The sequence below is a fragment of the Pipistrellus hanaki genome (assembly GCF_964339955.1).
Source record: "Pipistrellus hanaki genome assembly, chromosome: 15".
Lineage (NCBI taxonomy): Eukaryota > Metazoa > Chordata > Mammalia > Chiroptera > Vespertilionidae > Pipistrellus > Pipistrellus hanaki.
The window spans coordinates 27249304-27264573 of record NC_140517.1 but is presented as its reverse complement, the minus strand read 5'-3'; the positions used below and the strand labels follow the sequence as shown (position 1 = coordinate 27264573).

At 53.7% G+C, this 15270-nt stretch overlaps 1 protein-coding gene across 2 annotated transcripts in view; it reads left to right on the top strand.

Moving 5' to 3' along the window:
• The window catches only part of GALNS (galactosamine (N-acetyl)-6-sulfatase), a 28936-nt gene that overhangs the window by 2426 nt on the left and 11240 nt on the right, over positions 1-15270 (top strand). The window contains exons 2-9 of one of the 2 annotated variants that reach the window (XM_084905718.1): positions 4475-4598; positions 5232-5306; positions 6026-6128; positions 9300-9443; positions 11294-11360; positions 11443-11570; positions 12140-12279; positions 14681-14784. In XM_084905718.1, coding sequence (XP_084761844.1) covers positions 4475-4598; positions 5232-5306; positions 6026-6128; positions 9300-9443; positions 11294-11360; positions 11443-11570; positions 12140-12279; positions 14681-14784 — 885 coding nt within the window. The remainder of the gene's footprint in view (positions 1-4474; positions 4599-5231; positions 5307-6025; positions 6129-9299; positions 9444-11293; positions 11361-11442; positions 11571-12139; positions 12280-14680; positions 14785-15270) is intronic. The other variant, XM_084905719.1, reaches the window with a different exon arrangement.

The window sequence follows — 15270 nt, the reverse complement described above, 5'->3', positions numbered from 1 at the left end:
CTCAAAGCTCGAGTCCCTGTCAAGGCAGTGCCTTTTGAATGGTGAGACTCGAGCTGAGTGCTGTGTCTGTGAGGTTGCTGCCCCTGTCCCTTCTCTCCAGGGTGGCAGAGGTGTGTGAAGCAAGTCATGTGCCCTCCGGACTATTGAAGGTTTATTGTAGTGATAACATTTTGGGTCTACATGCATACTTCAGAGATTTTCCAGGTCTGGTTTCAGACCCCTGCAATAGAGCAAGTCTCGCAATAAAGCAAGTATCACAGTAAAGTGAGTCATGACATTTTTGCTGGTGGAGAGTCATGCCTTCAGTTTATTAAAAAACAAAACACCTCTGAAGCACAATGAAGCAAAGTGCAGATAAAGTGAAGTATGCCTGTATTGAGTTAAATAAAGTAAGCTAGCCCTCATTTGTCTTTCTTTTTGCCTTTTTCATGAGGCTGCTAGAAAGTGCAAACTTACACAGGGAGCTGCTGTGCATTTCTGTTGGAAATGTCGTTTAGGCCGTGGAGGTTCTGAGGAGTGGAGCATGACCAGCACTGGGAGTATTTCTGCTCTAGAGGGGCTAATGTGGGGAGCCTCCCTGCTTGGGTGCCCCGGGGTGGGGTAACAGGAACCGAAACAGTGGCCAGGAGCCCCAGTGCTGGGCCTCTCCTGTGCAACTTCCTTCTTGTGGCTTTGGGCTTCTCTGGCAGCTGAAACGAAAGAAGCCTGGAAGACTTTTGCCCTGGTCAGCAAACATGGACAAGCCAGGACTTTTTGGTGGGAAATAACAGAAAATGCATGCAAATTGACTCATATAAAATAGGAAACCAAACTCCCCTGACTGTACAGCCTGGGGCAGCCTTGACTTCAGGGGGACAGAGCTCCCTCCTGGGTTATTCCAGCCCAACCGGGCCAAGACCACTCCTGCTTCCGAGGACCTGGCACTCTGTGTCTCGGTTCCTTATTTGCAAAACAGTTCTAAGAAGGAGCACTCTGACTACTGAGGAAGTTTAAAGTCAAGCTGCATGCACGCCAGCTTCACTGTGACCATGGTGGGCCCATCAAACAGGTGCCCCCATCCTCAGTGTGAGAGAGACACATGGATTGATTGCCCCCGGAGCCATCAGTGGAAGCCAGTCCTTCAATGCATGTGTGTCTTGACAATGATCCCTTGTAGCCAGCAGCGACTGATTCTTGCATTCCTCCAAAGCCTAGAGATTCTAAGTGAAAGAAGGGTTGAGAACAGGAAGCGAACTCTAAGTCCCATGACTTTCGTTCCCTGTGAACATGGAAGGTCATGTGGAAGAGAGAAGAAGATACTAAATACTGCTTGTGAGATGATTTCACGTATTCCTTAATAACTGCCAGGTGAATGTTAAGATTCCTATTTTTGTAGCTAAGGAAGCTAATTAACAAGTAATAATAGAATGCTGTTGAGAAGACGAGTTAAAACAGTGGGCCAGTGACCGCTGGCCTCAGAAAGGCCTACCTGTAAGCAGGTTGGCCCTTGCCTGGCATCTGGAACCTGACATGTGGGGAATATCCCATCATTCCCCAATAAGAAGGTTTCCTGCACCTACATTGTTTATGCAAACATGACACATTGAGTACCTGCCCTCCTCCTGGAACTTTGGTGGATGCCAGGCAAGAGATGCCATGTGACCAGCCCCTTTGCCTCTCTTGTTCCTCCAACCCAGGGCTTGCTCTGCCTAGAGAGACAGCAGCCCCCTTGTGCCTGAGAGGACAAGTCCACACTTGGGGTGGTGCGGGGATAGGGAAAGGAAGGAGCCTCAAGCAAGCTGTGCCCTCTCAGCCTGCCCTGGGGCTCCTGCCAAGTCATTAGATGCTACTGAGGTGCTTTTCTGCTCCCACAGCCCCCAACCTGGGCTCGTAGGCAGTGTCCCTGAACATGCAAAATTTCTGGCACGTTGTCCCTTCTCCACCCACGAGCACGCCACCCTCCTCTCTTCTGTTGGCTGAACCTCTCTTCCCGTACACATTTCCTTTCAGCTCCTGTTGTTACCACATGGAAAAGCCATCTCAGTGACTTCAAAATAAACCATCTCCAAAGAAATCCAAAGCTAAAAGTGCCAAAACCAGAACCCTAAAGCCATAAAGGCCTTTGAGAGCAGATAGCAGGTCCAAAGGCAAAGGCCCTGAGTGGGCTCTCAGACCCCCATGTGTCAGCCAGCCGAAAACTAGGACATGGGAACAACGGGAGGAGCAGTGCCTGGGAGAAGCGTGGAGGCCGGATGTCACCTGAGGCAATGTCACCCCATGGGCTCACCCTTATGGGAAGGATGGCTGTATAACCTGTAATGGAGAGAAGGCGCATTAATAATTGCAGTCAGACAATAGACCTAACTGGACAGTCCTGGCAAATCTGCATGGACAGCCATCATTTATGACCCAGAGTTGCTAAATATCTTCATGAGATGACCTGGCCCAACTCTATACAATGTCTACAGAATCAACCCAGTGTCTTCCAGATTTTCCAGGTCAGCGTACTGCTGTGTCCAGTCTTAGGGTAGCACTTTCCTCTAAGTTCAGACCCTTGTCCTTTCATACAGGCCTGAGATTCTTGTTGGCTGACTCACCAGAGTCCAGGGAGTGAGAAGAGCTTCAAGAGGCCCCTGGAGCTGAACCTGGTTTGGCTCAGTGGATAGAGCGTCGGTCTGCGGACTGAAGGGTCCCAGGTTTGATTCCGGTCAAGGGCATGTACCTTGGTTGCGGGCACATACCCAGGAGGGGTGTGCAGGAGGCAGCTGGTCAGTGTTTCTCTCTCATTGATGTTTCTAACTCTCTATCCCTCTCCCTTCCTCTCTGTAAAAAATCAAAATATATATTTTTATTTTTTTTTAAAAGAGGCCCCTGGAGAAACGGGGAACCACTGGGTCTTACCCGGCCTCAGCAGAACACAGGTGCCCGCACCTTTCTAACTGTTCTGTTGAGACATAGTTCACGTTACATGCCATGCACCCAGTTAAAGTGTACAGTTCAGTGATTGCTAGGATAGTCACAGCTGATTGTGCACATCATCACAGTCAGCTTCAAGTCCTTCTCATCACCCTAAGAAGGCCCCGTCCCCACTGGCAGTCACTGCCTGATCTCCTCCCTTGGCTCCTGGCAACTATCAGTCTGCTTTCTGCCTCTGTGGATTTGCTTTCTCTGGGCATCTATAATAATAAAAGCATAATATGCTAATTAGAGCGGACAGCTGGACAACCTTCTGGATAAAGCCAGGGCTTCAAGGGCCGAAGCAGCTGCTGCGGCTGTGAGGGCCGAGCCCCTTGCACAGATTTCGTGCATGAGGCTCACCCATGTTGTAGCATGTGTTAGTGCTTCACTCCTTTTTGTGGCTGAGTGGTGTTCCAGAGTTTGGATGGACAAGAGTGTTCATCCACCATCAGCGGGCACTCGGTTGTCTGTACCCTTTGGCAACTGGGAGTAGCACTGCTGAGACATCGTCTGTACCTTCTCATGTAGATACATGTTTTCAACTCTGTTTCAGGGACACCCAGGAGTGGAATCACTAGGTCAGATGGTCATTTCACTCTGGCTTGGTGCTCAGAGGGAGTAACGTGTCACTCCTGTGAGGGAAGGCCCGCAGGTGCAGCTGGAGGCTGGAGCAGCCTAGGCCCCCTGGGCCTGTCCCACAGCTAGAGCTCCTGCCCCTTGTCTAGGAGAGGGGAGCAGTTAGCCACTGTGAAAGTGACACCTGGGGCTCATACTGAGGGGAATCTAAGGAGACCCAGCTTGGAGGGACCTCATCACAGTTTGTCCAGGCTATATGTCCATAGTGTGCATATTACTTTTCCTGGAGCATAACAAATTACTACAAATTTGGTGCCTTAAACAACAGAAATATTTTCTTTCTCAGCTCTGGAGGCCAGGGTCTGAAATCCAGGTACTGCCAGAGCTGGTTTCTCCTGAGATTCCGAGGGAAGATCCTTCCGCTGGTAGATGCATTGCTCCAGTCTCTGCCTTTGTTGTCTCCCTGTATGACTGTGTCTCCTCCTCCTCTATGGACACCAGTCATTGGACTTAGAGCCCAGTACGACCTCATCTTAGCTATTTACATCTGCACTTCCAAATAAGGCACATTCACAGCTGAGTGGACATAAATCTGGGAGCCACTATTAACCCAGGGCCAGACAGTTAGACACGTTGTGTTTACTCATTGCTCACCTGATGGACACTGGGTGTTCCCTTTGGGCCATCGTGCACCATGCTGCTGTGCATGTGCATGTGGTTTTGTGTGGAGCAGCTGGGTCACGTGGCCACACTCCAGCTTTGTGGGGAACCTCAGTCTGCACAACACACTTATGAGGGCTTCTTCTCTATGTGGAGACTGGGGTGGAGGTGAGCCCCAAAGCTCAGCTGCTGCCCATGCTCTCTGTGCCCAAGCCAGGCGTTGGGCTGTGAGGGAGCTCTGTGTCACGGACCCCAAAGATAGGGGGAGGTTCAATCCGCCTCTCCATGCTTTTTTCTGCAGATGGGGTGGGGTGACCTGGGAGTATATGGAGAGCCTTCCAGAGAGACCCCGAATTTGGACCGGATGGCCGCTGAGGGCATGCTTTTCTCAAACTTCTACACAGCCAACCCCCTGTGCTCACCATGTAAGTCAGGGCTGGCCCTCGGGCACAGGGAGTAGGCAGGGGAGGTGGGCACAGCAGGGGAGAGTGGGCACGGTGCAGCATGGGGCCAGTGTGGGGAGGGGTCTGGCATGAGGAGCGGGCTGCCCTGACAAAGGTGGCGGCCTCACCACATTTCCCTGAGGGCCAATGGGTCTGGCAGGTGTGTGGGCCTTTCTGTTGGCTTCCTGGCACATTGGGTCCCAGGCTCCTCGTGTGGGAGCTTGTCCCCTCTAAGGATCCGTGAGGCCAGAGTCGCTGCATGGGGTGGTGCTAATTCCAGGTGCTGAGTGCTGAGGCTTATTCACTGCTGCTCAGGGGCTTCTACATGAATGCTGACCTTAAGAAGAAAAGTAATGCTGGGTGGGAAGCACACGAGGGGCCATTGGGACCCCCATCTCAGTGTCATGGGAGCCAGGCAGAGTGATTGCGGAGACGCTGAGCTGCAGAGCCTGGCCAGAGCTCCCCGGTGACCAGCCTCTGAGCCCGTCAGTACAGGGGTGGTCTGCCCACCCAGCTCTAGAGGCTGGAGGGGACTTAGAAGCTCTGAAGAGCTGGCCACAGGCCTGATGCATGCGCATTCTCATCATGTTTCTGGGTCTTTTTGCCTCCATGCAGCCAGAGCGGCCCTGCTCACGGGACGTCTGCCCATCCGCAACGGCTTCTACACAACCAACGCGCAGGCCAGGAACGGTGCGTGTGCATTTGGGCTGTAAAAGGTCTGGGAGGCCGAGGACCCGAGGGGATAAGGGAGGGGCCTGTGTCACCCATTCTTCCCTCTCCATGACAGCACTCATTACCCAAGGTCAGGGGCTTTGTTTGGATTACAACATGCCATTTTAATACAGATTGTAGCACTTTCATAAAAAATAAAAAAATAAAAAATAAATAAAAATAAAAAAACGATGCATTTTAGGCAAGTAGAAAGGAAGATGAGGTTAATGCTAGGACTCAGGGATTCACTACTCACTGCTCCTTCCCTGCCATGTTCTGTCCCAGGGCTGCCCTGCACAGTCTGGGGAGTTGTGCACAACCCAGCCCACCCCCTCAAGGAGCACTGCCTGAGGTAGCCCAGCACCGTGAGGTCAGCAGTGTAGAAAGCACAGGGAGCCTGGTGTGAGTGGGGCCCTCATGCTGTCAGGTGACATGTTCTGGAGACCCCTGGGCAAGCCAGCAGTGGGGGCAGGGCCTGGGGCTCTGCCTGATAGTCCCACCCCCTCTTTAGGTCCGTCCCCGCCCAGTACTGTGCTTACTTTGGGGAAGTGCTCAGAAGACCCCGAAAGTACAGTGCAGCAGGGCCAGCTCCTCATCAGGGCTTTTCCCATTGACGCCAAAGGGCCAGTTTTCAGTCCATGGTCTTCGGCAGCACTTCTGTGTGAGTGAGTGGTTCACACGCTGTGGTGCTCTCACAGCCTATACACCTCAGGAGATCGTGGGCGGCATCCCGGACACCGAGCTCCTCCTGCCCGAGCTGCTGAAGGGGGCCGGCTACGTCAGCAAGATCGTGGGCAAGTGGTGAGTCCGGACAGCTACCCAGCTGGGTGCATCCACGCACAGTCACTGCTACAGTTTCCAAACGGGGAAACCTTCTTGGGTGAGGAGTAGAGTCTTTGACTTCCAGGTCCGTGTGGATGTCTGAAGCATTCCTTCAAAAGCTGGGATGGCCGTGCTGCTGGGACATCCTGTCTCTAGGCTGGGTGTTGGCTGTGAGCCCATGGTTCTCCTTGCATATTGCACATGCCAGGCACCTGCCCCTTCTCCCTGTTCCTCTCCTGGTGCTGCCTGTTGCCGCAATGTCCCCGAAGGAGCCACATTATTGACATGGGGAACACACTTTGTCAGCAAGCACAAGGGCTCTGTCTGGTGGTGACATGAAGAAGCAACTAGTGGTCAAGATGGCAGAGTAGGTAAACACTGTGCTTGCCTCCTCTGACAACCATATCAAATTAAAACTAGGCTACAGCCGAAACCGGTTTGGCTCAGTGGATGGAGCATCGGCCTGCGATTCTGGTCAAGGGCATGTACCTTGGTTGCGGGCACATCTCCAGTGGGGGGGGTGCAGGAGGCAGCTGACCGATGATTCTCTCTCATTGATGTTTCTAACTCTATCCCTCTCTCTTCCTCTCTGTAAAAAATCAATAAAATATATATTAAAAAACAAAACAAAACTAGGCTACAGAACAACCATCACCAAGAGCCGCCCGAAGTCTAGCTGAACAGAAGTCCTACAAGTAAGGATACACAGAAGCCATGCCACGATTGGTGGTTACAGAGGTGTTCCTATGTTGTTCAGAAATAGTTTATAATTTTTTTAAAAAACACCCTAGAATAAGAAACATTGAGAAGCAAAAAAAGGAAGAAGAAGAAGAAGAAGCAACCAGGAGATAGAGAGTTTTCATGTAGTCATGCAGTGTGCGGTCATTGGGATCAAATGTTCATGATTGTAGAAGCTCATGTTATTACGCATGCTGTTTATACTGTTTTAAGCGTCTTCTGTCTCTTACTCCCTGAGGCTGCCGAAGTGGGTTGGTGTAAAGGTCAGGCATCTTCTTTCCTTTTCTGGGTGTTGGGGCCTTTGGAGAACAGCAAACCCACTTCCTACAGGAAGCCTTCCATGATTTTCCACCCCTAGTTTTCTCTCTAACACACTGAGGACCCTGTGCCTCTGGTACTCATCATCCGTGCTTTCTCAAGGATGAGTGCCTTGTCAGTGCTCCTTTTAGAACTGCTGCTCTTTGCATGTTGACAATCGCATGATGGGAGAGCACAGAAACTGGGAGAGTAATTGTCAGAAAATCCTGGTGATCTGAAGGCTAATGAATGCTTTCTCTCTCTGGAGACAAGTTGGGAGCTGCCTGCCAGACAGATGAGCTCAAAGGAGGTAGTGGCTACAGAAGAGAGCTGGTGGGGGTGCACTGAGCTGAGGGAGCCCTTGTTGCCTGCACAGTGCAAAGCATTACCGGGAAGGCCCAGGGAGACTGGCAGAGGCCGGCTGTGACGCCTGCCAGAGCTGTGTCCTGTCAGGACTGCACTGGCGGAAGTAAGACCCCCCGATAACCGAGACTCTGTACCCAGCCTGGCAGTGCTGTCTTGGGTCCAGCGGCCTCCCATCCATAGCCATTGCCTCGGGGCAGCCAGAACTGGAATGGGATGTATCTCTAAGGAGAAAGATGAATGCAGAGGAGGAGTCTGACAGGGCCCAGAGAAGCAGCTCTGGCGGAACTCGAGGTGCACCCTGTGCTGGTGGATGAGCCAGGGTCAGGGTGGCTGTGGCAGAACTGGCTTTGGGAGGCCTGGGCAAAGGGCTCGGCCTCTCCTGTCTCAAGGCTGTCGTGGGGAGATGTTGGCTGGCATGGTTGTGGCTGCTCTGACGTCCTGCCTCAGGGCTCCAGCACCACAGACTTGGATTCCCAGCCTGACCAAGGAACCTGGACTCCTGGGAGAGGGGCTGAGATAGGATGCCGATCCAGCTCACCTTTGGGCAGGGCTGGCCCCGCTGCTGCTTTGGAATGAGCACTTTAAATTGATATCCCAACATGAGGAGGACGTTGGCTGGGGATTCTGTTAAGCAAAGGCCATTTGAGCTAACAGATGTGAATACACAGAGAGTCGCACACAGCCAGTGCTGGAGTGAGGTATTGGGAATGATGGGGCATGTCACAGCGGTCCCAGGTCACAGCAGAGCTGACACGCACCTGGCAGAGAGGCTGGAGAGGCCCAAGGTGGGTGCCAGGCAGCTGTCTGGAGGCAGAGCATCTTATAACCAGCAGTGGGGAACTCAGGCCCCAAGATACACATTGCCGTTGCTCAGGTGCTGGCTGGCTCCATTCTGGCCTGCCTCCGCCCAGGCCTCCCTCACTGCCACACATCGTGTCCTCTGACCGAGTGACTGGGCGGTGCAATGAGCTCACAGTAACTCGGGAGTTTGCCTGGCCTCTGAGCAGTAGGATGGGGCCTGCCCAAGTGCACCAGAGGAGCAGGACCCTCCACTCCAGGGCACAGCTTTCCAAAAACACGTCGCTGCAAGAGGCTGCCTGCAAATAAAAACCTAGGAAACCCATCGCTTCCCAGGGTGGAGTGGGCCTGCCCCACAGGGGCTGGAACCCAGAACTCCCTCTGTTAGCCCTGAATTCCAAGGAACACGTGGGGCCGTGCTCCAGGACCACTGGAACCTGAGACAAATGGGAGCGAGTCAGCCCCTCCCATTGGCAAGAGGACCCAGCGTTAAGTGTCCTCAAGAGGACAGGGAAGCAGGGCACAGCCTGGCTTTGCATGACACCCACCGTGTGGTAGGTGCTTGCAGACCGCCACTCTACTCCGCACAGAGCACCTGGGATTCTGAACAGCTTGACAGTTGTCACTGCAGGCAAATCACTGTGTTCTCTTCTAGTCATACCCACCCCCATTTCTGGCCAAGGCACTGAGTTGGTGAGCAGCACTAGCCGGTCCTGGCACTGTCCCAGTCTGTGGCCCTTAGCTATAGCCTGGCGGTGTCGCTGGGGGAGGGCAGGCAGTGCTGCAGTTTCCTGGGGGTGAGGTCTTTCTGTGCCCGGGCTTAGCATGCTTTGGGTGCTGGAGGGACATTTCTTTCATTCGATTTCTGTGACGGTAAGGGGCTGCTGCTGTTTGGAACTTTGGGGTGCCCCATGTGGGACTTCCTGAAGTGTCCTGGCTTCCCGTTTCCAGGCATCTGGGCCACAGGCCTCGGTTCCACCCCCTGAAGCATGGATTTGATGAGTGGTTTGGATCCCCCAACTGCCACTTTGGACCTTATGACAACAGGGCCAGGCCCAACATCCCTGTGTACCGGGACTGGGAGATGGTCGGCAGGTAATGGTCCCTCCCTTTTCGCCCTTAGATGCCAAACCCAGCCCTTGCCCTCTGGGGCTGCCCAGGAGCTGGACGGGGTTTCTGGAAACACCTGCCCACCAGCACTGGAGCCCTTGTGTGCCAGGCCCTGCAGCTCCTCCTGAGCCAGTCATGACACCTTAAGGCATTCTGGCTAATTTTCATATTACCTCCATATATATATATATATATATACACACACACACACACACACACACACACACTAGAGGCCTAGTGCATGAAATTCATACAAGGGGGTTCCCCTCAGCCCAGCCTGGACCCTATCCAATCGGGACCCCTCAGGGGATGTCCCACTGCTGGTTTCAGCCTGATTCCAGCCATCAGACATCCCTCTCACAATCCTGGACTGCTCACTCCTGACTGCTCACCTGCCTGTCTGCCTGATCGCCCTTAACTGTCCCCCGCCAGCCTGATCACCCCTAACCACCTCTGCCTGCCAGTCTGATCACCTCCAACTGCCCACCCTGCCACCCTGGTCGCCCCCAACTGCCCCGCCACCACCGCTGCCATCCTAGTCACCCTCAACTGTCCCACCCCACCCCCACCAGCCTGGTCGCCCCTCACTGCCCCCCTCTGCTGGCTTGTATAGGACTCTCTTTCACGGCCCGCGTAGAAAGAGTTCCAATTCAGGGTTCAGGTTCTGGAGAAGGGCCGCACACAAATGAAAAGAGACTTTGAAGAAATTCAATTTGGCGATTTGGGGGACCAGGCGGTAGTCCAACTCTAGTGGGAGAACTACTCCTGCTCTGGCCCTGCCATCCCCTTTTATTGAGGCTTTAGGGAACACATCTTAAGCAACATAAGCAGAAATTTACATGTAGCCCTTAGGCAGGAAATAACAGAAACTTGTAGATTCTGTTTTAGCTAACAAAATCTCAACTAAAGGTTAGAGCAATTAAGGTTTTTGACCAGCCTTCCTGGCTTCCTGTCAATATCTCTTTTTCAGTGAAACTGATTTGGTTTCCAGCAGGCTTGGTCGCTCCTAACTGCCTCCCCTCCCCCGCTGGCCTGGTTGCCCTCACTGCCCCCGCTGCGGGCCAGGTTGCCTCTCACTATCTCCCCTGTTGGCCTGCTCACCCCCAACTGCCCCTCCCGCCAGCCTGGTTGCCCCCCTGCCAGCCTAGTCGCCCCAGCAGCCTGCTGTTCGGTTGTTACTGTGAGGGCATAATGACCAATTTGCATATTGCCCTTTTATTAGTATAGATCACATGTGTCAAACACAAGGCCCGCGGGCCAAATCCAGCCCGCCAGGCCTTGCAATGTGGCCCGCACCGCGCTGTCATCACTGCACTCCGCTGTCAGTTTATGACATTGTCAGTTTATGACTGTTCAGTAAACCATTCGGCCCGCGATTTAGGCTGGATTTTAGATTTTGGCCCCTTCTCTGATTGAGTTCGACACCCCTAGTATAGATACACAGTTCAGTGCTTTCTAGTACATTCACAGCATTTGCAGCCATCACCAGTTTCAGAAGATTTCTGCCGCCTCAGAAAGACAACTCACACTCATCAGTGACCACCCCAGCCCTAAGTAACTAGGATCTGCCTCTTGCCTTCATCTCTCTCGCTGCCCTCTCTGCCCTTACACAATGCTTCCCATCCTCCTAAATGGTGACCATGGCACCCAGTCTTAGCCCCACTCTGTCCTTGAGACTGTGACCTCAGGAGCAGTGTGAGCTCCCAATTTCATTTGTCCATAAATTGGGCATTTCCGTCATTCTTTTAAATGAGGCTTATGTCTTTGCCTGTGAAGTCACGGGGAAGAGGCTTTCTTTACCTGAAATTTAATTTCTCTCTGGATCTGTTCATCAGATTTTATGAAGAGTTTCCAATTAATCAAAAAACTGGAGAAGCCAACCTGACCCAGATCTACTTGCAGGTAACGGGAGCCGGGCTGGCAGGCTCTGGGGCGGGGGAGTCCCGCCTCCGGGCAGGGGCAGACGGTGTGTTCTTCTCCGCAGGAAGCCCTGGATTTCATTAAGAGGCAGCAGGCGGCTCAGCACCCCTTCTTTCTCTACTGGGCCATCGACGCCACACATGCACCCGTTTATGCTTCTAAGCCTTTCCTAGGCACCAGTCAGCGAGGGCGGTGAGTCCCTGTGGTGGAGATATAGGCCTCTGGGAGGTTCAACTGTGCTTGATTACGTCCAGGGACAGGGCACTCAATACCATTTTGTGGGTTGTGTGTGTGTGTGTGTGTGTGTGTGTGTTTGTTTTAATATGTTGTTATTGATTTCAGAGAGGAAGGGAAAGGGAGAAAGATAGAAACATCAATTATAAGAGAGAATCTTTGATCGGCTGCCTCCCGCACACCCCACACTGGGAATCAAACCTGCAACCCAGGCATGTGCCCTGACCGGGAATCGAACTGTGACCTCCTGGTTCACAGGTCTATGCTCAACCACTGAGCCACGCCGGCCAGGCCGTTACGTTTTTAGATATCGATTGTAGAAAAAGACTGATGCGTCTGGCCTCGGAGCTATCCATCAGCCCAGGCTTGGTGGGAGGAGGCTGCAGCAGTGTGCTCGCCCTCCTAGATTAGCTCTGGGAACTTGAACTTCCCCCCTCTGTGAATTTGGTCTGTGTCATTGTCCACCCTGAAGTCTTTGATCACACCGGAGCCTTGGCCACCTGCTGAGTGTCCCATCTTTCCCGCAGGTACGGCGACGCTGTCCGGGAGATCGATGACAGCGTGGGGAAGATCCTGAACCTGCTTCGGGACCTGAAGATCGCGGAGAACACATTTGTTTTCTTCACATCTGACAATGGTGCTGCCCTCATTTCTGCTCCCAAAGAAGGCAAGTATTTCAGTGTCCCTACACAAGACTGTACTCCAGAATACTGTTCTGCTAAGGCTCGCTCAGGTCCCCTCAGCACCCCTGGGGCAGAGTGAAGGGGGCTCTGCTGGGGGACCCCCGCCATGGGGGATGTCCACTCTGCCCCAGGAACCTCATCCAATGAGGGAGATGTCCTGGATTTGTTCCTGGGGCCCCGTCCAATAGGAACAAATATGAGGAGGCCCGAGAGCTGCCCTATGGGTTTGGCATGGGCTTGGTCACACACGAGCCTGGTGGGACTGCCCACCAACACCCACGTTCTGTGATGCACCCTCCTCCCCTGAAAGGCTGGAGCGCCTCGGCCTCTCCTGGCCCAGGGAGGGGTGTCAGTGTAGGAAAGTGCCTGCCCGCCGCCCTGCTTCTGAGTTGTTTGTTGTTTCTGGCTCCCCTGGTGGTACCCGGTCAGGAGCGGGAGCTCGGTGGGGAGGACGGAGACCAAGCCAGGACCTTCACTCGGTCCTCGCTCGGCCACTGACTGGACCTGAGATCGTCTCTTCAGCCTCCTGCACATTTAGGAGCTGAATGAGGTCATTTCTGGGCTTTCCCCTCTAAAGCACTGATGTTCTCCATCAGCGTTTTTATTCTAAACTTAGGCACAACATCATTGTCACGTGTCTAACCAGCCGAATTTACAACTTTTTCTGAGTTTAGGAAGCCTGCCTTCATGTTGGTGGCAATGTCCATCTCCCCAGGAGCTAAAAATACAGGAGATACACTTCCCAGCCTCCCTGGCAGCCACGCCCAGGCCCCTGCCCTCCCCCGGCCCCCAAGCCCCCAAGACTCCCTCACTAAGGCCTGGTGAGTAGGGTATCCAGGAAGGAAGGGACCAAGTCCCCTGAGCTGGGCCTGCAGGCCTCCTGAGAGCCGTGGCCTCAGGTCCCTCAGTGCACTCTGATTTCCAGCTTGTGGAGTGAGTGGCTGCATGTGCCTTGGCCACGTTTTGTTATCCCTAGTGGTCAGATATCTTTCGATCTTTTCTTTCTTTTTTTTTCAAACAAAATTTTAGAAAGAGGAAGGAAGAGAAACATCAATGTGAGAAACACCCATTGCCTCCCACTGTGCCCTCACCGGGAATCAAACCCACAACCTGGGTATGTGCTCTGACTGGGAATTGAACCCACCACCTTTTAGTGCAGGATGACGCTCCAGCTAACTGAGCCACGGGCCAGGGCTGGTCTTGTTCTTTAAAAATGCTAGGGCCTCAGCAGGGCCCTGAGTCACTCAGGCAGCTCTGGAAGGAAGGCCACGGACTGCAGTCAGGCCCACAGGGACCAGCCTGCATCTGAAGGCCCAGGGGACCCCGTGCTCAGGGGGCTTTGGGGGCTCTAGTATTTCAAGTGACAAGAACAGCATAGCCGGCTCAAGCCAAGAAGCTACCCTGTTGGCAACAGAAAGCAATTCCTGGTCCAGGCCTGGCTGGTCCAGGGCAGTCAGAGTCCATGGCCCAGCCTCACTGGGAGGGGCTTCATCTTCCTCCTGGAGAAGGGGTGGACGTCTGTCTCCCAGCAAAGGCCCAGAGCCGAATGTTGGTGTCAGTGCTGGGCCCTGAATGGGACGCTCAGGAGAGCCCTGCCCTGACAGCCCAGTCTTGCTGGGACCACCAGCCTCCCAGCTGGCCTGGAGCTTACTCACCGCAGCCTTTGTTTCTGCTTTGTGGAATAGTTCATACGGACAGAACCTCCGTGCGCATCTCTAAAAAAATACAAATGACAAGGAGGTAAAAATCGGTGCACCCACCACCCAGCAGGACATTGGATCAGCCAGAATGGGGGCTCCACCCTCTGACACTTCCCCAGCATGGTTTCAGGACCACCTGCTCACGGCAGGGCTTGTCAGAAACGAATCTGCATCCTGTCCGTGATGGGACCCCCCCCTCCCCCGGGACCAGGGGACTGATGCATGTTAACTAGACTCCCCAACTCCCAAACATGCATGGACGCCCCTAGACACTGACGTTTAAGAAAGGTTATACCTGAAAAGCAGCAGACAGTGGTACAGCATATCCCATGACCTGCTGTCGGGATGTGCTCCGTGGCTCTGCTTGAAGAGTGTCTGTGTCTTGTGCTAACAGAGTGGTCCTGTTCTCTGTTTCTGAGTAGTTGCTCTTCATTTTAGGACCAAAAAAATGGGCACCGTGTTACCCCCTCATCCAGGATGGCTGCCTGGGTCAGAGCCATCTCGAGGCGTCCCAACCTGGTGCTGGTCCGTTGCCTCCATGATGGTCTCGGTGCCTCGGTGTACCAGCAATGTTACCTTTGAATTGCTGGGTGGGGCTGGGAGCTGGCAAGGGCCCCGGTAAGGCATGTGTTGCCAAGGGACTCAGAATAGAGACAGCTGATGGGCAACAACTCTCCCTCCCCAGGAGGCAGCAATGGCCCCTTTCTGTGCGGAAAGCAGACCACATTTGAAGGTGGGATGAGGGAGCCTGCGATTGTGTGGTGGCCCGGGCGCATCCCTGCAGGCCAGGTGAGTCAAGAGGTTGGCCACTGGCCAGGCCTGCAGTCATCCTGGGGTGTGGAGACGGTTCCCTCCACTCACTGCTCTCCTCCAAACGGGGCCCCTCCTGAGGGAGGCCTCTGGTGAGTGAGGGGTGTGTGGGGTGGACTGGAAAGGTCCTCCATGGACATGCCATGGGTGTTGATAGCTGCCAAGGGAGGAGGAGGCATCAGCGGATGATAAATGTGGCGGTCCTGGGTGCCACTGAATGGAACCGGTTTCTTCCTGCAGGACTATCAGAGCCCTTGGTGTGCAGTGTGTATAGAGAACTTCTGGAAGGGGCATAGAGCAAGCTGAGTTTTTAAAATCTTGTTTAGCCATAGAACCTTTTTCCCAAAGTGCATTTCCCAGGCCACTCTTGTGTGGGCACGCTCCCAGAGACGGCAGCAGCTTGACCGTGTGGTTGGTATCTGTCTGCAGTGCATAGGTGCAACCACAAGGCTGGGTGGCCCGGGC